The sequence below is a fragment of the Mauremys reevesii genome, linkage group 21, assembly GCF_016161935.1.
Source record: "Mauremys reevesii isolate NIE-2019 linkage group 21, ASM1616193v1, whole genome shotgun sequence".
Taxonomy (NCBI): Eukaryota; Metazoa; Chordata; order Testudines; family Geoemydidae; genus Mauremys; species Mauremys reevesii.
Window position 1 is genome coordinate 3015715 of NC_052643.1, and position 22659 is coordinate 3038373.

At 56.3% G+C, this 22659-nt stretch overlaps 1 protein-coding gene across 1 annotated transcript; it reads left to right on the plus strand.

Moving 5' to 3' along the window:
• Nucleotides 1–1723: 1723 nt before the first annotated feature.
• Nucleotides 1724–17947, plus strand: SLC25A34 (solute carrier family 25 member 34). Its single transcript, XM_039509276.1, has 5 exons — nucleotides 1724–2203; nucleotides 6109–6174; nucleotides 8138–8290; nucleotides 11569–11703; nucleotides 16263–17947. Exons 1-5 carry the CDS (start codon nucleotides 1784–1786, stop codon nucleotides 16443–16445), a joined length of 957 nt encoding a protein of 318 aa, XP_039365210.1. The 5' UTR covers nucleotides 1724–1783; the 3' UTR covers nucleotides 16446–17947.
• Nucleotides 17948–22659: the final 4712 nt, after the last annotated feature.

Genomic DNA, 22659 nt, shown 5'->3' on the forward strand with positions numbered 1-22659 from the left:
GCCGTTAGACTTACCGGTCTCTAATTGCCAGGATCACCTCTAGAGCCCTTTTTAAATATTGGCATTACATTAGCTATCTTCCAGTCATTGGGTACAGAAGCTGATTTAAAGGACAGGTTACAAACCATAGTTAATAGTTCTGCAATTTCTTATTTGAATTCTTTCAGAACTCTTGGGTGAATGCCATCTGGTCCCGGTGACTTGTTAATGTTGAGTTTATCAATTAATTCCAAAACCACCTCTAGTGACACTTCCATCTGTGACAATTCCTCAGATTTGTCACCTACAAAGGATGGCTCAGGTTTGGGAATCTCCCTAACATCCTCAGCCATGAAGACTGCCCCGCCAGGGGCTTTGAAATATTTACCAGAGCTCAGCTTCAGCTGAATTAAATCCCTGCCATCACTACTCTCCTCCCACCACCCTTTGCTTCTCTATGTAGTACAGCCAGGCTGGGTGAGAGGGCTTCTCTTTTGCAGTCCCTACTGGCTGGATCAGCCTCGCCATGTGTCTCTGCCTGAGTAACACTCCAGCTCCTTTTGCATTTCACCTAAAACATTCTCCTGGTCTGACAGCTCATCCTCTTGCCAATGGACTGGGGGAGCGTTAGCAAGAAGTAAGCTCTGGTGAGGAACTGGCTCCTGGGAGGGATGGCTCAGTGGTTTGAGTATTGGCCTGTTAAACCCAGGGTTGTAAGTTCAATTCTTGAGGGGGCCATTTAGGGATCTAGGGCAAAAATCAGTACTTGGTCCTGCTAGTGAAGACAGGGGGCTAGACTCAATGACCTTCCAGCTCTATGAGATACCTATACCTCCATGTATTACTATTATAACCCTCTACAGCCCAAGTGAGTACCTAGGAGGTGACCAGGCAATTCCCAGGGCCAATCATAGCACGAATGCAGCATGTGCAGCCAGCATGAACAGTGAGGGTCAAAAATACCTTGCCAGGCAGCAGCTCAGATCCTCTTACTCAAGATCAGTTTACACCATGGATGCCAAGAATCGGGCCAGTGCTTTCTAAGGCAGCCTGGTTCCTGAATCACCGGCACTGGGTGGGCCTGCGTAGTATAAGGGGCCACCTGAGTGCCCACCTCAGCTGTGCCCATCATAGCAGGGTCACGCCCAGGAAACCTGCACCCCCATCATGCCCCAATAGACTGGGTCACCCCAGGGGAGCCTGAACTCTGACTGTCTCCCACACACCAGGTCACCTTGGAGGAGCCCACACACTGACTGTGCCCTGTTCAATGGGTCACCCTGCACTTTGCACTGCGAATGCCAAGTCACCTCAGGGGATCCCATACCCCAACTATCCCCATTCACTGTGTCACCCTGTACCTCGACTGTGCCACGTACACTGGGTCACCTCAGGGGATCCTGTACCCCAACTATCCCCATTCAGGGGGTCACCCCATTTCCCCCACACTCTGCGGGTGCCCCCTTCAATGGGTCACCCTGTACCCCCCGCAGCTGTGCCCCTGCACACAGGGTCACACCCGGCCTCCCCCCCCCCCGTAACCCCAGAGCAGCCCCCCGGCTGTGCCCCCTCCCGCGGCGGCTCCCACCCCCCCGTCCCGGCGGTGGGTGCCCTGGTGGAGGGAGGGAGCCCCCGGGCCGGCCGCGGGGCGTGTGCGGGGCAGGCCCGGCCCTGATTGGCCGGGGGCGGGGCCGGGCCGCAGCCGCGGGGGCCGGGGCAGTGCCAGGAGCGAGCCGCTCGCCCTGCGCGCCTGGGGCTGCTGCCCCGCGGGGCCGGGCTCGTAGCGGGGCCCCGGGTCTCGGCCATGGAGCGCGCCCGCCCGCCGCCCGCCGCCCCGGTCCCGATCCGGATCCCGATCCCGCCACACGTGGACCTGGTGCTGGGCGCCGCGAGCTGCTGCCTGGCCTGTGTCTTCACCAACCCGCTGGAGGTGGTGAAGACGCGGCTGCAGCTGCAGGGGGAGCTGCGGCCGCGGGGCACCTACCGCCGGCACTACCGCGGGGTGCTGCGGGCGCTGGGCGCGGTGCGCCGGGCCGACGGGCTGCGGGGGCTGCAGAAGGGGCTGGCGGCCGGGCTGCTCTACCAGGGGCTGATGAACGGGGTCCGCTTCTACTGCTACTCGCACGCCGAGGACCGCGGGCTCACGCAGCAGCCCGGCGGGACCGTCGCGGCCGGGGCCATCGCGGGGGCGCTGGGCGCGTTTGTGGGCAGCCCGGCTTATCTGGTGAGTACCCGCCGCAGGCAGCCCCGCCGGGCCCCCGGCCTCCCCCGCGGGCTGGGTGCGGGGCAGCCGCTCGCTGGTGCCGCCCGGCGCTCCTCGTTCCCTCCCGCACGGTCACCTGCAGGCAGGATCCCCTCCCGAGCACCTGTTGGGCTGCGAAACCAAAACCGCTGCCGCGGCCGGCTCCAGAGGGGGCTGCATGTCAGTGCTGGGGGAAGCGATACGCCTGCTGGCGTGTTTGGAGCCCTGGCCCTCTGCGCAGATGCTGTGGCAACCTCCGCTGCTGCGGTGTTTGCTGGAGGAATTCTGGCCCTGTGCCCCCCAGCCTGAGTTAGGGGGAAGGCAGGTGGCTGGTTGGGGCGAGGAGGGGACACGGCTCGGGGTCACTGCAGTGGCAGCTCCATGCATTGCCCCCTCAAAGCGGAAGAGTGGTGGGATTCTCCAGAAGGGCTGAGGTGGGGGCTGCACTGCAGGGGGTGGCTCTTGGGGGGGCAGCTGGGATGCGCTGGTCACACGGTACCAGGCTAGTACCAAGCTGATATCCCAGGAGACCAAACTAGATATCGGGCCACATCTCTTCAGGGAGCACTGTCACGCGTGGCCATTCAGCCGCAAGCTGGTAGCTCTGTCTGCCCCCCCTGGCTCTGGGTGGAGGATCACCCCCAAAACAGAGACTCTTGGTCTGGAATGTATCGGCCCCAGTTCCATTTTGCATGGAGATTCCGGGCTTGTTTGAACCCCAAGTGCAACCGTGGGTGAAACTGATGCAAATGCTCGCACAAACCCCGCCCTGCCAAAGCCCCAGAGCTGTGCGGGGGCAGCAGTGGCTCCCGGTCACACCAGCTGTCAACATTGGAGAAGGGCGGGAATCTCGCCAACGGGCCTAGAAACAAAACAAACCCCTCTGAGCCCACAGAACAGACCAGAAACAGAAGGGGGAGGGGAGGTTAATATTTGAGACTGACCCAGTACCTCAGTACGATGGTCTTTGAGAAAGTAGTACCACCCCGCCCCATAGATACACAAGGGAGGGCTAGAATTTAACAGGAGCTGGCTGGACCCGTTCTCCTGCAAAAAGGTTTTAACTGTATCCTTGTCTCTGCTGCTGGAAAAGCTCATATGCTTCCGGAGAGGAGCGTGGGGCCCCCCCTGCTTATGATTTCCCTTCGACAGAAGTGGCAGCTCCCATCCGGATAGCACCAGGGGCTCTAATGAGAGAAAGTGGGTCAGCGGAAGGGGGTGGGGGGAGACGAGGGCTCCTGCCACCTGTAAAAGTTGTTATGAACGTGCCTCGTGTGTCAGCGTCGTTCAGCGGGTGGCCTCCAGTGACATTTCTGGGTCATTACGGATCCTGTTCCCAGCCTGGCCTGGGGTCCCTGTGAAGCACCTGGTTTATGGCCCTCTTCCCAGCCTTGCCTGTATGAAGAATTCCCAGAGCGCCCCCCGCAGCAGTGCCAGAGTGACGGCTCACCCCACGGGGCCTGCAGGGGACTATAGCTGGGAGAGCAGCTGGCTGACTCTTCTGGCCCGCACCTGCCCGTCCCTGTCAGCCCATCTCTGTGCTGCTGGAGGGGCTGGAGTGTTCACAGAACAGTTTGGGTGGGGTGGGTTCCATGGGCCAATGAGTTCTGGAGGAGACTTGCAGCGCCCCGGACACCTGGGTTCGATCTTAATAAGGTCGGGGGAGGGTTGGTCGTGGCAAGTCCCTTTCCGTGCACCTCGCAAATCTGGTATGTTCTCTGCCGGGCAGACCTGGGAGTGAGCTAGGCTGAAGCACAGCAGGTCACAGCAGAGGGGCCTCTGTCGGACTGGGGGCAGACTAGGGAGACTGCGGGTCAGGATTGAGGGGCGTTAGTAGAACTGTAGGGGAGAACCCAAGACACAAGCAGAGGGGCTGTGGTAGGACTGAGGGGCTTGGTGTAGCTGCAGTGGACAGCTCAGGACTGGACCAGCCAGGGTTCTGTGGGTCAGGCCTGGGGACACTGGCAGAGTTAGGGTGTGTGGGGAAAACAGATAAGAGAAACCGTTCAGCCTGGGGGAAATGCTCTGGATGGGGATGGAAGGGTTATGAGAGTTGTGGCCCATGGGCACACAGCTGCTCAGTCTGGATGGTGGCTTGGGAACAGCGTCTGAGCTCAGCTGAGATGCTGCATTGGGGTGTCTGCCCTGGGGCTGCCACGGTCGCTCCCGTGAAGCCCGACCTTTATCCATCCCTCTAAAGTGGATGTTCGTTGGGCTCTGGAGAGGAGGAGAGACCGGGGCTTGACAGCTGGAAGGGAAGAAAACAACAGTGCTCAAAGTCTGAACGGGAGCCAGGCGGAGACTCATGCAACCCCGCCCCCAGCTCCTCTCTGCTGGGGTGAGTGCTGAGGGGCCAGGCAGGCTTACAAAGAGGCAAATTGTTCATTCTCCCCAGGTGCCTGAGCTCCCCCGGGACCCTTTCCCCCTAGCTCTATAGGATGCTTTGCAGCCCGCAAATCAGTCTCATTAGACACGAACCCAGGCAGGTGGAGGAAGGGTGAGTGCGGATGGTGGGGTTATATTTTTGCCCCTCCTCGGCTCTGATTTCGGAATCACATCTGCTGAGCTCACAGTAATTGTGAGGCAATCAAATGCCATCTGCTTTTGCCAAAAGAAAATCAAAGCTGGGAGTGGACAGAGCCCCACTCGCTGGCTTAGCAGAGGGAACGTGTGCTATCGGGTGAGTCTGGGGAAGTAAATTCCTTCCCTGGTAATAAACCCACGTGACCCTTCAGCGGTGCCAGTTGGTCACCAGTCAACTGATCCAAAAGCCACTTTAATATCACTAGATCACAAGCTCTTGGTTGGTTTTGAGCATGTCAGGAAGGGGGTCAGCTGAATGGGCATAAGGGTTTCTCTAGAGCGTTTCATCCTGGAGGATCCTAGGGGCATGTACAGGAATCGCTTCACCCACTACTGTAAATGCAGCCATCTCTGGGGTGGGCTGTGGTAGCTGTTTAACAGCGCACAGCAACGTGATACAGCTGCTGAGGAGAGGAAGTGAATGAAAGCACAGGGGTATTCAGGGAGGTGAAATGTACTTAACCAAAGCGGAATTTGGCCACAACACTGGGGCTCATACCTCCTAAGCTAACAGGTAGACACCTAAAGTTAGGCTCCCAAATCCATGTTTAGGTGCCAAATTAAGTGACCTGATTTTTAAAAGCGCTGATCCCCCAGCACCTCCCATTGATGCTGCTGGATGCTCAGTACTCGACAAGCACCATGCTGGGGCTTAAAGACTCTGAGGGAACAGCGCTGCCTACTGGAACCCCAACACCATTTCCAGCAGCTCCCCTGCTCCTCCTCAGAGGTCTGACCCGGCTCAGCGTAGGAGCCGAGGACCTGTGACATGGATCAGACCAGGGGTCCAGTTACTCTAATGTCCCTTCCCAGCACCAGCTGCTTCAGACGACGATGCAATAAACCCCGTAGTGGACCCGTGGAGGGTAAATTAGAGAAGAAACTTCCTGCCAGTCAAGTTATACTCTTGTGAGGGGAGCATAGGCAGCCCAGGGGTGGTCGGGGGGGAGGATGCTGGCTCCCAATGTGGGTCACAGCAGTAGTGGCACTTGGATCGTTGGCAGCAGAGAACTTCAATGGGAGGGTCTCCTGGACTTGATCTCCGTGATGAGGCTGGGTGGGGCCCATGGAGGGTGGGTGCCCGGTTTTTTCCCCCATCACTAGGACAGGTTGCAAGTTGGGGCCTGGATCTTCACTCCCTTGCACTGGAAGAGACTAGGAGGAGCAGGAGTGGGGTGACTCCTGCCGTCCACTGGGGCCTGAGCCAGCCCCACCACATGGGTATCTAACTTGCTATGAGGGGCTGGGTGCAGCCTGGCAACTTGCTCCTTTCTAACCTGGTGAATTCCCTTTAATCGTGACAGGTCAAAACGCATCTGCAAGCCCAGACGGTGGCAGCCATGGCTGTGGGGCATCAGCACAAGCACCAGGTGAGCAGAGGGTTCGGGGATCTGCCCCGTCTTCCCTGGAGCAGTGGTTAACGCTGGTGGTAGGATGAGGAGTGCTGTGTGCACAGGACACTGCGGGGACTGCGTGGCTGTGCTGGGTGTCGAGTGGGCGTTGTGTTTATGTCAGTGTTGGGATTCGAGGGTGAGCTGCAGCTGGGTCTCTCTCGGCCCCTCTTTTTAAATGGCTACAACACCCCCGCTTTACACATCATATTACCGCCCTGACCCCCCTGGCTCTGAGTCGGGGTATAGAATTCTCTCTGGATCTTGTGACCAGTGTGAACTTGTGGTGCCTCCGGGCAGCTTGATCAAAGTCAAGTTTGGTTTATTGGTTCACAGAAATTTAACAAGCAAAGAGAAACAGGTTTAAAATAATAACAGTCTAAACGCGTTCTGTCACCTGACCTGAGCCTCTCCTTGCCAGTAGGTTCCACGTAAGGCACCCAGCTGTGGGGAGACAGGTTGCATCTTATAATGGCTGCATCTTGGATAGTCTGTCACCCCATCAGTATCTCTGCCCCCTGAAATCACAGGTTGTCTTTTTATCCCTTCCACAACCCAGTCCCACCTGGTGATCCCCTGTGGTTTTGTGCTTGGCACCTGAACCTGGCCAGACTAGTTTCTGCATTTCTCCAGACTTTCTGCTCTTTGCACAGTAGCTTCTTGGTGGTGTCCCACTGAGCACCGGGGGATTGATTCTGTCTTCAGCCACTGTCCATGGGTTCTGCAGGATTTAACCCTTAGCTGCCTTTTAGCCAGCAACACCTCAGCATCCAAACCCACAGAGATTATGTGCAGATATATTAGAGTCGTAAACATTGATACAGAGAATTCCTATGTTCTCCACAGTAGGAGGATATGCAAAGGGGGTCTGAATGTATAGCACTATGGGGGCTGTGTGTGTGCGTGCATGTGAGATGAGTGTGTGCATGTGTGGTTTTTTGTGTAGTAAATCCAAGTGGGCCTGCATGGATGTGTAAGTTTGCCATGCCGTGCATATTGGGTCCCTGTGTGCACATCTAGTGGAAATGCCTGGGTGCCCATGAGAACGGCCAGGGCAGTGGATGTGTGCGCCTGAGTGTGATGTGTGGCAGATGGATACATGGATGTGACATGAACGGTGCATGTGTGTGCATGTGTCCATGACACATGTGGTGAATGTGTGACATGTAGCAGCACATGCTGTCTGGCCTGGGACATGAAGGACCCTCGCACCTGAGTGGAACAGGGAACCACTGGGTTTTCATGCCTGTTCCCCTGGAACGCACTGGTCCTGTTCCCTCCGGGGGGCCCCCTTTGTCGAGGCTCCTGCTGCTGCCTTGCTCTGTACACAGTGACTCACTCCCATTAATGCTCCTGCAGATGACGACACTGAGTGTTTTTCAACAAGAAAGTTGCTGAATGGGAGGAACGGGCCTGGGCGGGCGAGGTCGGCGGGGCGGATTGTTGTCATGGGCCATTTGCTGTTGGGGACTCTGGTGACGCTGGCTCCACCAGGCTGTTTGTGTTTCTCTGCGCGGCAGCCACACGGAGCAGGTTCCAAAGTCCTCGGCACTTTTACTGGCTCCACTCCTAGGGGCGGTGGAAGCAAAGGTCTCCTCACGGGCTGTAGGTCCAGGGTGGCCAGGACACTCTGTACGTGTCTGTCCCAGGCTGCGGGGCGTAGCCACGAACTATGTAAGGGGACTATGTATGTGGAATCCTGGGACTGCCCCGCTTATCTCAGGTACTAATTTACAGGCACATCCTCTGCCAGGCTGCGTTCTTGGCACAGGCTCGCTCAGGTGGCCGTTAGCTACATCAGAGCCGCTGACTGGATGCAGCAGGCCCTGCCCACTGGGGTACTGGATCGACCCAGAGGTTCCCCCCGTCCTCCCAGAGATCCCTAAATCCTCCTGTTTTGTGCCACTCTAATATCCCCTCACCTGTCTGATTCTCTGCCTAGGGCGTCTCCAATGCCTTTGAGACCATCTACAGGAAGCAGGGGCTCGTGGGCCTGTGGCGGGGTGTGAACGGCGCTGTGCCTCGCGTCATGGTGGGCTCTGCGGTGCAGTTGGCCACCTTTGCGTCAGCCAAAGAGTGGGTCGAGAAGCTCCAGGTGAGCAGTGGTGGGAGGGGCTGCTGGGCCCTAAGGGGTGAGAGATGGGCAGGGCCATGGGGCCTGGCTCTGGAGTAGTGTTGCCAACTTTCTAATTGCAGAAAACCGAACACCCTTCCCTTGCCCTGCCCCGCTCTGAGGCCCCGTCCCCACCCCACCCCTTCTCTCAGGCCTCGCCCACACTCACTCCATTCCACACCCCCCGCCCCCTCCGTCGCTCGCTCATTTTCACTGGGCTGGGTCAGGGGGTTGAGGTGCAGGCTCCATCTGGGGGTGCAGGCTCTGGGGTGGGGCCAGAAATGAGGGGTTCTGGGTGTGGGAGGGGGCTCCAGGCTCAGGCAGGGCGTTGGGATGCAGGAGGGAGAGAGGGCTCTGGGCTGGGGGTGCAGGCTTTGGGGTGGGGCCGGCAATGAGGGGTTCAGAGTGCAGGAGGGGGCTCAGGGCTGTGGCAGGGAGTCTGGGGTATGGGCTCCAGGCATCGCTCACCTCAGGCAGCCCTGGCATTTCCCGGGGACAGAGGAAGTCCACGCGGCTCCCGGGAAGCAGTGGCATGTCTCTCCAGCTCCTAGGCGGAGGGGCAGCCAGTGGGGTCTGTGTGCTGCCCCCACAGCTCCCATTGGCTGTGGTTCCCCCATCTGTCCCCCCGGCTGTCCCTCCACCTAGGAGCTGTGTGGAGCTGGGCATGTAGCCTGCCTTAGCCCTGCTGCAGCCAACCAGACTTTAAGCGGCCCAGTCAGGGGTGCTTATCAGAGCTGCCAGGGTCCCTTTTCAACCAGGCCCTCCGATCGAAAACCGGATGCCCCCTCTCTTGATTTATTAAATACAAAAATAGGATTTAAGTGGTTCCAAGTAATAACAGACAGAACAAAGTGAATTACCAAGCAAAATTAAAATAAAACACGCAAGTCTAAACCTAATACAGTAAGAAAGTGATTACAGATGAAATCTCACCCTCAGAGATGTTCCAGGAAGCTTCTTTTACAGACTAGCCTCCTTCTAGTCTGGGTCCAGCAATCACTCACACCCCCGTGGTTACTGTCCTTTGTTCCAGTTTCTTTCAGGTATCATTTGGGGGTGGAGAGGCTCTCTTGAGCCAGCTGAAGACAAAATGGAGGGGTCTCCCAGGGGTTTAAATAGACTTTCTCTTGTGGGTGGACACCCCTCCATCCCCCTGTGTAGAATCCAGCTACGAAATGGAGTTTTGGAGCCACATGGGCAAGTCACATGTCCATGCATGACTCAGAACGGACAGGTAGCAGCCATTGTTCACATGCTCCCTTGAACGTCCTCAAGTAGATTTCTTATGTGGATTGGAGCCTTCTAAGATCCATCGTCCGTTAAGTGTTTCTTGATTGGGCACCTAACTTGTAAATTCCTTTCTAAAGAAGTTGCCCAAATCTCTTACTAAGGCTACTTAAAATCAAACAGTACACAGCCAATATTCATAAGTTTGAATACAACAATGACACATGCATACAAATAGGATGAATAGATTCAGTAGATCATAACCTTTGCGGAGATATGTTACATGGCATATGTAGCATAAAACATATTCCAGTTATGTCATATTTACATTCATAAGCATATTTCCATAAGCGGTGTGGGGGGCAGCATCACAGTGGACCTCTAAGGCCTGTCATTTAAGACAAGCAGCCACGAAGCTGCAGCCTGGTTTCCGGGGCCATCTGTGTCCCAAGGTCCCTGGTCCAGTCACTTGCAGTATCTCTTCAGAGATGATGTTCATGCCGGGGCTCCCCACCCAGGGCTCCCCCTGCTTTAGATCCCCAAGACGGAATCTGTCCTTTGTGCGTGGATGCAGCCACCCCCGTGGAGTGACCCCACTCCTGGGAGGCAAACTCAGGGCTCCAGTGGGGCAGTGCAGAGCGCCACCTGCTGAGCCAGGCAGCTTCTTATTCATTCATCCAGGCTCTGCAGACAGTGGGGTTCAGGGAAGGAAAGGCAGCCGCCGGCAGGGGAAATCTCTGTTCTGGCTCCCTCTGTTGTAGGAACGCCACAGCTGTCTTCCTTGCAACCGATTCATTCTCGTGGTACACAGAAATAGCCCACGACACACACGAGCTCCCCTGCTGTGCACGCTCCAGGATGGACTGGTGGGAGCCAGGGCTGGTGTCAGTTTCACATCGGTCTTTGTTCCCTTAGAGACAGTGGTGCCTATTCCCCATATCAGGTCTGACTCAGGCCTTCATGACCAGCAAAGCAAGCAGCTGCTGGGCTGCCAGGAAGGCCAGGGGGCTGTCAGATTTAACCCCCCAGCCCCGCTCCAACTCCCCAGGAGTGGGGGTGGGTGGGTGAGGCTGTCTCATAGCCTGCCCTCCCCCCCGCTGGCCACTCAGGAGCCTCCCAGACTGACAGGCCGGCTCTGCTCCTAATGTAACTCAGAACAACACAGCGCTCCTGTCCTCGAGTCGATCCCTCCCCAGCCCTCGGCGCTGACTCCGTGCTTTCCCACCACGAGATCAACAGGGCTCTGGTGCGGGCGAACGTGCAGGGAGGCAAGCGGAACTGACGCGCCGCTTAAAACGTGCTTTATCCTGGCTGGCTTTTTGCCTGGATCATCAAAGCTAAAAATAACAGTGGGGCCGGGTGAGCGGGTGGGGGCAGGCCTGCTGCTCTCAGCCCACAGAAAGCTAAACAGCTGCCTGAAGAGGACACCTAGAGGGCTGGGCCATCTCCCCTCATGCTGTCAGTGCCAGTCGCTGCTTTAACGGGCCCGTCTGCTGCCCCCTAGGGGCTGGAAATTAATTGCACCTCTGTGTCTCTAGAGACGGGTTCTCAGGCACACGTGGATCAGCATTTCGTCATCCTTGTGGTTCAGGATTCGGATCCAGGGCTCCAGTTCAGCCCATTAGAGAGATGGGGGGAAACCAGCAAAGTTTGGGGCGGATCAGGCTCAGCTTTTGAACACCTCAAGGTTCAAAGGGGTGGGTGGAGCGTCAGATTCAAGGGTTTGGTTCGACCCATGGCACAGAAGGGAGCATTTGTGAAATTTGGAGCCAGCTTCATGTTTCTGGCCCTGCCCAGGAGCTCAGGGGTGTCTGGATTTGGGTTAGGGCCTGGGGCTTTCCCCACCCTCAGTGGGCATGGTGGGTCACCTCGAGGAGTGCTGGATCCCTAGACAGCCTCATCTTCCCCCCACGTTTACCTGGCCTCCTCCCTGCACACGCGCGTCATCTCCGTTGCTCTGGTGATGGTGACGTTCTCGTTCTCATGGCAACGCTGGTGCAGGGGATGAGTCTAACTGGTCCCCTGTCTGGCAGTGGTTCAAGGAGGGCAGCTGGATGGTGGCCTTGGCGGGAGGCATGATCAGCAGCGTGGCGGTGGCCGTGGCGATGACTCCCTTCGATGTGGTCAGCACCAGGCTCTATAACCAGCCCGTGGATGAGCGGGGCATGGTAAGTATGTCCCGCAGGTGGGAGGCCAGGTCCCCATTTACTGATGGCAGGGCTGTCCAGGCAGGCTGCCGAAGAGCTGGGCTTGGATCCCAGAGGTTCCCGGCTCGCCGCCCTGTGCTCAGTCCACTAGGCCGTGCTACCTGGAGCATCTTCATGTGCACCAGTCTACTGAACGCGCCCAACTTCACAGCATGGAAAAGCAAAATCCGCACCATGCTGCTCAAGGCCAGGCACAGGCAGCCAGCCCCGGACTAAACCAACACCCACCTCCTAGCTGCTATATGCCAGCCCCACAGCGAGTGACCAGCTGAGCCATGCACCCTCCTGAGCCCGGCTGGACTAATGGGGCAGTGAATCCCAGAACGGTGGGGCCTCCTTGGAGATCACCCTGCTGACAGCTCCCTGGGCTTCCAGTGCAGGGCTGCTCATTTGAGCATCTCTGCTCAGCTGACCTTTGCTGAGGTGGGGCCTGGCTGCTGGGAGACCCAACCCATAGAAGGGCTCCACAGATCAGAGTCGACAGTTTTCCACCCAGACGCCGGTGCAGACGGGGGAGAATAGTTGGGAAAGCCTCCTGAAGCTGGCTGCACCCACGTTCGGCACTAGCTGAGGAGCATGTGTCCGTGTATGTTGCAGTAGTCCAGCCTGAGAGCTCACAAGGACGTGAGAACCCTTGCGAGCTCCAGATACAGGGTGAACGGTTCCCAGTGGAGATGGAGGAGACCTGGTGGCATTTGGCCCCGTCTCGTCCACAAAAGTGCAACATCTCGCAGGTTTTCATTTGAAAAGAAAGGACCCAGATTCTGCCCTCAGTTACTCCGGCGCATCAATACTCCGGCGCAGGCTGGTCAGTCTCACTTTGGGGTAACTGGCAACACAGTCTGGCTCGTTAATGGCGCTGTTATTGAACCATGGTGTTTCAATACTTTATCTGTTTCAATGCAAAACCCACCCTTTTGTGAAAAAGGTGCGTCAAGCTGCCCTGGTGGCTCCAGAGAGTGAGTGCCAACCTCAGGGCAGACTGCTAAGAACCAGGGCACAAACTCCAAACTGGTTGTGAGTCCTATACCTACAATTCTCAAGCGTCAACTGCTCAGACACTGTAACAACCTGACCATGGAGTCACAGACAGTCCCCTTGGGTACGCTGATCTATCTTGCCACCCAAGTAAGCCTGCCTTTGTGATAGATGGCCCCCTACAGTGGATGATAGGGGTTACAGTGGACGAGAAGCTGGATATGAGTCAATAGTGCGCCCTTGTTGCCAAGAAGGCTAACGGCATTTTGGGCTGTATAAGTAGGGGCATTGCCAGCAGATCGAGGGATGTGATCATTCCCCTCTATTCGACATTGGTGAGGCCTCATCTGGAGTACTGTGTCCAGTTTTGGGCCCCACACTACAAGAAGGATGTGGAAAAATTGGAAAGAGTCCAGCGGAGGGCAATAAAAATGATTAGGGGGCTGGAGCACATGACTTATGAGGAGAGGCTGAGGGAACTGGGATTGTTTAGTCTGCAGAAGAGAAGAATGAGGGGGGATTTGATAGCTGCTTTCAACTACCTGAAGGGGAGGTTCAAAGAGGATGGATCTAGACTGTTCTCAGTGGTACCTGATGACAGAACAAGGAGTAATGGTCTCAAGTTGCAGTGGGGGAGGTCTAGGTTGGATATTAGGAAAAACTTTTTCACTCAGAGAGTGGTGAAGCACTGGAATGGGTTACCTAGGGAGGTGGTGGACTCTCCTTCCTTAGAGGTTTTTAAGGCCCGGCTTGACAAAGCCCTGGCTGGGATGATTTAGTTGGGAATTGGTCCTGCTTTGAGCAGGGGGTTGGACTAGATACCTCCTGAGGTCCCTTCCAACCCTGATATTCTATGATTCTACACCAAAAATCACTACAAGATTCAGGTTATTCCCAGTCCCAAAGGACCAGTCACTTACTCCAGGTCAGTTGCACCTTAGATCTCATACCAAAGACAACGCTTGTAGACAATCCTGTAATAAACAATCTGAGGATTTACTAACCTGGACAAGAAAATAGGAGAGTTACTTACAGGGTTAAAGCAGACACATACAAATGAGTTACAGTCTTAAGTTTCAAAAGGTAATAGAAGCTTCTATAATAAGCAGGCTTTGTGTGTCCGTTAGGGCTAACCCATGGCAAACACTGGGCATCTTTTGCTTATGCTTAGAATTCCTTGCTCCTTAGCATAAAAAACACAAGTTTCTCCTCGTTAGGGCTTTTTATTCCTTCCCCGCTTCTGCTCCAAGTTGCAAATTCAGCTGGTGGAAGGAATTCAGTTACAAGTCTCCTCCTCGGGAGCGGGAAGGGGCCTGGATCTTCACTCTCTTGCACTGGAAGAGACTAGGAGGAACGGGATGTCCTCTGATGTTCCACAATGCTTTGCCTGGCGTTGATGGGCCTCTTTCGTTGGGCAGGAGCCAACACCTGTTGGAAACTAGTATTTCACATTCGTTAATGCTTCTCTCCTGCCTGATGACTTACAGCTACACGGCAAACGTTCTAATGGGGGATACAGATATTGTGAGATGAATGCAGGCAACTACTTACAAGCATTTCATAAAGTCTAAAGACATTTCTATAACTCTAACACCTATTTTAACAATACTGGCACACAGAGGAACCAGACTGGTATGTGTTTGTCACTGTTCCATTGAGACCTAGGGGCCGTGCGCTGCAAGCGTCACGGGCTGTTATTTGGGAGTGGGGAGGCGGGGGGACTACAAAATAGAACCGCTTGTGCCTCAATTTTTCCATCAGTAAAATGGGGCTAAGTAGTGTTGGCTTCCCCCAAACCGACTAGTGTGAGGACTAATTAACCACTGTCTGCAGCACTTGGAGATCCTCACAGAAGGGGCTCAGAGCATTGTGAATTATTCTGTTTATTGAGCTCTTGGGGGAGGGAGGGGAAGTTTTCAGTAGTGCTCAGCATTAACATTAACAGTGCTCTTCTGAAAATCTGGCCTGGCTTGGATGTTAAAGCCGGAGAAAAGCAGGAGTAGGGAGGCAGGGTTACCTCTGATTACAGCATTTGACCATTCCTGGAGCCTCTGGCCGGTTCTGGTGTCCACACAGCGAAAAGGATGTTGACAAATTGCCGAGGGTCAGAAAGATGCCACAGGAATGCTCTGAAGTCTGGGAAACTAGTGAGAGATGAGAGAAGCTCTGGCGGTTTCATTTCACGAGAGACGGTGAAGAGGTGACTCGATCGCAGTCCGCGTGACTACGTGGGGAAGGGATTTAGAACATAAGAACATAAGAAAGGCCGTACCGGGTCAGACCAAAGGTCCATCTAGCCCAGTATCTGTCTACCGACAGTGGCCAATGCCAGGTGCCCCTGAGGGAGTGAACCTAACAGGCAATGATCAAGTGATCTCTCTCCTGCCATCCATCTCCATCCTCTGACGAACAGAGGCTAGGGACACCATTCTTACCCATCCTGGCTAATAGCCATTTATGGACTTAGCCACCATGAATTTATCCAGTCCCCTTTTAAACATTGTTATAGTCCTAGCCTTCACAACCTCCTCAGGTAAGGAGTTCCACAAGTTGACTGTGCGCTGCGTGAAGAAGAACTTCCTTTAATTTGTTTTAAACCTGCTGCCTATTAATTTCATTTGGTGACCCCTAGTTCTTGTATTATGGGAATAAGTAAATAACTTTTCCTTATCCACTTTCTCAACATCACTCATGATTTTATATACCTCTATCATGTCCCCCCTTAGTCTTCTCTTTTCCAAACTGAAGAGTCCTAGCCTCTTTAATCTTTCCTCATATGGGACCCTCTCTAAACCCCTAATCATTTTAGTTGCTCTTTTCTGAACCTTTTCTAGTCCTAGAATATCTTTTTTGAGGTGAGGAGACCACATCTGTACACAGTATTCGAGATGTGGGCGTACCATGGATTTATATAAGGGCAATAATATATTCTCAGTCTTATTCTCTATCCCCTTTTTAATGATTCCTAACATCCTGTTTGCTTTTTTGACCGCCTCTGCACACTGCGTGGACATCTTCAGAGAACTATCCACGATAACTCCAAGATCTTTTTCCTGACTCGTTGTAGCTAAATTAGCCCCCATCATGTTGTATGTATAGTTGGGGTTATTTTTTCCAATGTGCATTACTTTACATTTATCCACATTAAATTTCTGGCTCTTTTAATCTAGCAGAAAAAGACAATGAGATGCAGTGGCTGGAAGCTGAAGCTAGACAGACTAGAAATAAGGTGCTTGTTACTAACAGGGAGGAATTAATCCTTGGGAGTGGTGGAGTCTCCAGCACTCGGAGTCTGTCACTCAGCACTGGATGTCTTCCTAAATGAGAGGCTGTAGCTCAGCCAGAAGTTATGAGCTTGCTGCAGCCATTAGTGGCAGGTTCTCTGGCCTGTCTCAGACGGGAGCCTGATTAGATGGTCATTGTGGTCCTTGCTGGCCTTACAATCAGTGAGTGAGTTACCATAGCATGTATATTAAACGGGAGCGGAGTCGTGTGTGTGCTGGGGCAGGTTTTTGATGCCTCTCCGTGTCTCCTGTCCCCAGGGGCAGCACTACCGAGGGCTCCTCGACTGCTTTGTGCAGATCTCCAGGAAAGAGGGCGTCCTGGCTCTGTACAAAGGGATCGGTCCTGCCTACCTCCGCCTGGGGCCTCACACCATCCTCAGCCTGCTCTTCTGGGACGAGCTCAGGAAGCTCACCTACCGCCACCAGCAGCATGGAGTTTAAGCCCCTGCGGCCACGTGGGCAGATCCTGCCACGAGATCACCTGCGCGTGGACTCGGGGGTCTCTCCGCCAGCCTGATGGGACCAGAAGCGGGGGATGGGGGATACGGCAGTATAGGAACCCAGGCAGTCAGCTCAGGACTTTCAGGGGGTGCTGAAATCCCCCAGATTTGTAGGGTTTCAGGAGAGAGGAGCTCTGTCTCCAACTCCACTGCCTACAATGGGTTCCCACCTGCAGCCACCCTTCAGAGCGAGAGCGGGCTTCCATCCAGGAGCGCTGGCCAGCTGCTGTGGAGGGAGAGGGAGCTGTCCTCTGCGTGTGCCTGGGAGCCAGGAGGTCTGCGTTCTGATCCCAGCTCTGACACAGACTCCCTACTGGGGCCTTGGGCAAGCCCATGTCCCCGCTCTGTGCCTCAGTTTCCCCATCTGTGACATGGGGATCTTCCTAGGTGCCTCCTCAGAGGGCAGTTGTGAGGATTAAACGACCTGACATTCTGCAAAGTGCTTTGATGCTGTAAAGAGCTGGGTAGATACATGTGCCAGGTGGATTCTTGCCAGGTAAACTTGGCCTTCGAAGGACTTAAGGGACCCAGTGCCGTTCCTAAGCGTCGTTCAAGGAGGTGTTCCCCGGTGCAGGCCTTGGCCTTCTTCCCTGAGTAAATCGCATTTAACCCATTGTACCAGGAGCTGCTGCAGGGAAGGGTGGACTGTCACGGACAGAGTACAAAGATTTCAGCCTGGAGGCAAATCCTGCAGCAGAGCGGCGGTGCCGGAGCAGTCTGTCCTGCAGAGCACGTACCCAGCAACGCACAGTCCCAGCATGGTGCCAGCCTGGGTTGCCCATGCACTGTGCCCATCCCTGTCTCGCGAGAAGTTCCAGGCGCTCAGACACCAGGCACGGCACAGGCACCAAAATCAGCCGGAAGCAAAGTGGTGAGAGGCAAGGGTGGGAGGCAGGCCTGGGTTTCACGGTGAATTTGATTTGCTAGTTTGGGGTTAACTTTTGGCACTTGCTTCTCCTGCCCTTGTAAGGCAGGAACCGCCCCCGCACAAATCACCACCTCCCCCCAGCCCTGCTCAGCCAGGTTCCAGCGATGATTCCCCCCAGATTCCTCCCAGCTCTGCTCAGCCCGGCTGCACCCAGAGGTGCAGGCTGCGCTCGGTGTTCCAAGGTCCTTGCACGCAGCTGGGGGCAGATGCTGTGCCACAGACCGGGTCACTGGGGCCTGCTCCTGCCCTCCCCGGGGGCAAGCAGGAGAACATCTCCCTGAGCAGGGGGGACGTCTAAGTCCCGGGCTCTGACCGTTGGGGCCTGCCACATCTCTAAGCCTTAATCTCACCCTGCCCTAGTGCCCGGCAGGCGCTGGGTGCCACTGAGACAGTGCTGCCCGCTCTGGGCAGGGGTCACCAGCTCAGCATTCGCTTCTACTCAGCAGATGCTGGAACCTGAGCCCCAGCTCCGGGCCGCTTGCCGCAATCAAATAAAAGATTTTTTTCTACTTTCTTATTTTTACATCTCTCCAGCGGGTTTTTATTTTGCTGCTGAACCAGGTTCCTTCCCTCTTCCCCGTGCCAACCACCTGCTTCTGCTGGGAGTACGGTGCCCAAATCACCCCGCATCACCCCCACCTCAGTGTGCTGCCAGTGAACACGGTTGGGGGAGGGAGATTTGGGGATGGGCCTCCTGGCTGGACATTTCAGGTACCAGCAAGTTTGAACCGATGCAGGGGCAACTCTGGTTTTGCCACGGGAACGTGGCAGCAGTGGGCTCTCCCTGTACCCTCACACCCAGAAAAGGAGATGAGATCACTGCATCAGTAAGGAGCTGGGAGCTCTCGTGACAGATTTCGATTCCTCCCACCCTTGGGCCAGCACTGCCAAAAAAAACCCTCCCCAGATGGCACCAACCACCCCGGCTCAAACCGCCCCCCTCCCCAGACGATACCCACCCCCAAGATACCAGGGCTGCCCTCGCACTTGGCCTTCAGAGGGGCACTAGGATGGGGTGCAGGCTGGGAGCTGAGCTTTGGAGAATCTGGCCCTTAGCAGAGTCAACTTTAACAATCACCCCGAGACCTGCTCTGAGCAGGGGGAGCCGAGGGGCCGGTAAACTGCAGTCAGCCCGTGGGTCCTGCCTGCACAGCTTCCCCAGCCACTGTAGCTGCCCATGAACACAGTACGGCTCATTGCCCCCCTCTAGTGGCTAGACTTGTGCCTAGAGATTTATGGGGGTGCTACTACCTGGAAACAATCAGCTCAGGCAGTAAAGCTGTAGGCGTTCGCTGGGGGGCCCCAGGCTCAACCCCCGCTGGCAAAGCCCAGCCACGGGAGATTGTTAGAAATACGCCAGTGCGTACAAGGCTTAACGACTGCACCGGCACTAGAGAACTGAGCTGCACTGCAAGGCCCTGCGGCGCAGGGTTGGCAGTTAGCCAGGCAGGTCTGGGGACACTTTTGCTCCACCCCCCTGTACTTGCCCTGTATGGGAGCAGCAGGCACCCTGCCCTGTGGCCCGAGAGCAGACCCTGCTCATTCTGGCTCCTGCGGCGGCACCGGGAACAGGGATTCTGCAACTGGGATTTAGTGATCAGGTCCCCTGCATGAGCCAGACTTGAATCCAGCTCCCCCACTGCCGGGGTAAACAGCAGGAATGACAAGTATCTGGGGGTAGCCGTGTTAGTCTCTATCCACAAAACCAACAAGGAGTCTGGTGACAGATTTATTTGGGCATGAGCTTTCGTGGGTAAAAGGTTTTTTACCTGTGAAAGCTTATGCCCAAATAAATCTGTTAGTCTTTAAGGTGCCACCGGACTCCTTGTTTTAGCAGTAATGACGTATCTCTGGCTCTTGCTGTCCAGAAGGGACCCTAGCTGGCTGACTGTATATTTTTGCGGGGGGAGAAGGAGGTGATCAAATCCAGAGGGGTGCTCCAGAGGAAAGCACAAAAGAACCAGTGCAATGAACCGGGCCCATCAGAGCAAGGCCAGGCACTGAGCCCCTTGCTGGGGAAGTGGAAGGGCAGAGCCTGGACTTTGGTGTGTGAACAGGGCAGAGCCATGCAGACAGCACAGGAGTGCAAAGCCAGAGAGCAGCAGAACTGGGCAGGGAGCAGCCATCTGTGGGGCACGGAGATCGGTGCTGGAAACATGGTGCCCGCCAGGGGCCGCTTAAGATGTTCTGCCACCCACACCTTTAGAAATTAGCATCTCCCCGGCACCTCCCCTGCTGCCGCTACCACCGCTCCCAGACCTGGTGCTGCTGGGTTGGAGGCTGACAGGTCAGACCCTGGCCTGGGGCTGCACCGGCCACTGTGCCCCAGTGACAGATGCCGGGATGAACTGGGCCAGGCCAGGATGAAAACCCCCCTCGGCCTTATCCTAGGCCCTGCAAGCCACTGAGCCCTCTGGGTAGACAATACCCTCACCCAGGGCTGCCCTGCCCAATGGCCCTTTCCAGGCAAGTCGGCGCCAGCTGCCCAGGGCCCAAGAGGGGAGCGGGGGACCCCGCCTGTTGCAGATGAGCACCTCGCTGTCTGGTTCATAGCCAGGACACGGTGGCAGCGCCCCCAGAGCCCAGACACCATGGAGCTGAAGCAGGAGCTGGGGTGCCCAGGCAGCAGAGCCCATGGGGGCTGGGCACTGACATGGAGCCAGGTGGAGACCCAGCTGCACTCACGGTGCTGCCAGAAGCAGCCCTGAGCTGCTCAGCGCCTGAGCCCCGGCCTTACCTGTGCTGGGGGCGGGGAGCACCCGGGGAAGGGGCGGGGGGGGCTGCTTCCTGCTCCTCAGAGCCCCAGCTGGCAGCTGAACCTGCCCTCAGGCAGCCCCACCCTTCATCCCTTGCACCAAGCTGCTGCCCTAGGCACCTGCCAGTCGGCCTCAGGTGCCCGTGCCAGGCTGCACATGCAGCCGGCCAATGCCAGTAGTGGCAGCAGGGTAGGCACTGCCAGGCATTTGTAACCCACTGGGAGTGTGTTACGGGCCCCTCGGGGCAGACCCACAGGGGTTAGGCATCGCTCGCAGCCCCAGCTGTGGCTCACGTTGTAGACGCTTGTGCTTTCAGCTCTGGAGAGCCCTAGTTCAATCCCAGGCACGTCGGTGTGAGTGTTCACGCAGGGGCTGGGATCCCATTTCCAGCCCCGCGCGCCAGGCACTAAACCGGTTGCTGGCCCTGCGACCAGGCCTAGCTCACCTGGGTCCCTGTGGACTCCTGCTGCCACCTACTGGGGACATGCAGGAAATGTGACCAATGATACTTCATTGGCACCATCCCTCCATGTGCCCAGCTCCACTCGTATAGAGCCCAGCTCTGCAGGAAGGGGCATGGCCCATAGACTCACCCCCGGGTGCCCTGCCCTGACACCACCAGTGAGTGGTGCAGACCCCCCCCCAATTCAGTGCTGGGTTTCCCCTCTGAATGGGCCCTGGGGCTAGCCCTAGATGGGTTGCTGCTCTAGCCAGCCCCCCCTCCCCTCTGAAAGTTGGGGGAGGGGGAGTACTCTGAAAAGGCCAGGACCATCCCTGATTGGCCTCCAGCTAGTGGGAGGGGGCTGGGCTAGAGGTGCTTAAAATTATGATGCTTTAGGTGGCTGCTTATGTGGCCAACACCCATATCACGCCATGAGTAGCCCCATCCACTCCCTGCCCCGTCTGTCAAGCACCCAGCTTGTCCCGTCTAACCCCCCCACCCCCCAAAACACCCCATCCCTCCAAATGTATCCCCCTGCACCAGCAGGAAGTCTTGCAGGACAGACACCCTTCCAGGCATCCCAGGGGCAGCTGGGCTGTACGACCATGGATGTGGGCTGGAACAGACCAGGGCCAGTGCAAGGATGTTTCGCGCCCTAGGCGAAACTTCCACCTTGCGCCCTCCCCCATCCCCAAGCCCCCGCCCAGCGGTGCCCCCACAACAACTCCCCCTCCGCTCTGAGACGCCACCCCTTGCAGCAGCTCCCCACCCCCCACCCTGAGGCACCCCCTCAAGCCCAGCTCACCCCTGGCCCACCTCCTCCGAGCACGCCATCGCCGCTTCACTTCTCTCACCTCCCAGGCTTGCGGTACAAATCAGCTTAGGCGCCGTAAGCCTGGGAGGCGGGAGAAGTGAAGCAGCCACGGCGTGCTCGGGGAGGAGGCAGGGCAGGGTTGAGCTGGGGCGCGGAGCTCCCCTGTGTTCCCCCCCCTTACTTGCTGCAGGCGGCCGTCCCTGCGCTCCCCTGCCCCAGCTCCCTCCACCTAAATGCCAGCGGCGACCGGGGCAGCCAAAGATCCGGCTGCCGCGGTCGCTGCCGAAGAAAATGGCGCCCCCCAAATGCTAGCGCCCTAGGCGACCGCCTAGGTCGCCTAAATGGTTGCACCGGCCCTGGAGCAGACCTACCCAGCACCAAGAATAACTGACACAAACAATTAACCCTCCTGCCCCCAACAGCTCCATGTGCCATAAGGGATGGTGGGGCACTATCCAAGCTGCATGGAGCTGCAGGAAGAGATGACACCTGGCCTCTAGGTGCTCTCGAGGGTTTGCAGGCAGGACTGCGCCTGCCCTGCGAGCATTGGGGAGGGTTTCCAATAGCAGGGAGCGAGGTGGGGCAGATCTGGGCTCCTGCCCCCAAAGGTGCTCTGCTCTCCTAACCCTAAAACCCAGCTGACTATGATTTGAAGCATGTTCCACTCACGTGCTCTACCATTAGGCTCAGCCAGCAATGAGCCCTGCACGGTGCACGGCTGTTGGCATTGACCCACACAGAGCTAATCACAGGAGCGGGGCCTTCAGAGTGCAGCTCTGAAGGGGTTAAAGTCTCAGGGCATCACAGTAATCACTGGTTACTTTAACTAAGTACCAACAAGTCCCTTTCCCTCAGTGTCTGGCCACACTGCCCGAAAAAAAGGGGGGTTAATTCAAACACCCAAATGCCATTGTGACCAAAAACTGACTGAGAAATGTTATATTGGACCATTCACACCTTCCACCCTGTGGCGGGGACATGTAAACGGAGGGTGGTTCTTTGCCATCTTCTTCTCCACATAGATCCCACCTGGCTCCTTAGAAATACCCAGACAGAAGAGAGCTGAAGAAAGGGGATGAGGGAGACAGAGACCAGCTTTTCCTCTAGTTTCTCTCCCATGTATTGTCTGCCGCCCCCACGCTTACATTGATTAACTACACAGATGGGGGGCGGGGTCAGGCTTAAAATTACTTTAAGAAAAGAACCAGTATTTTG

Excerpts from the sequence above, each read along its gene's own strand:
- SLC25A34 (XM_039509276.1), top strand. The coding sequence starts at position 1,784 with ATGGAGCGCGCCCGCCCGCCGCCCGCCGCCCCGGTCCCGATCCGGATC. Across the intron at positions 8,291-11,568 it reads AGTGGGTCGAGAAGCTCCAG|TGGTTCAAGGAGGGCAGCTG; the intron begins GTGAGCAGTGGT and ends CCTGTCTGGCAG. Across the intron at positions 11,704-16,262 it reads CCGTGGATGAGCGGGGCATG|GGGCAGCACTACCGAGGGCT; the intron begins GTAAGTATGTCC and ends TCCTGTCCCCAG.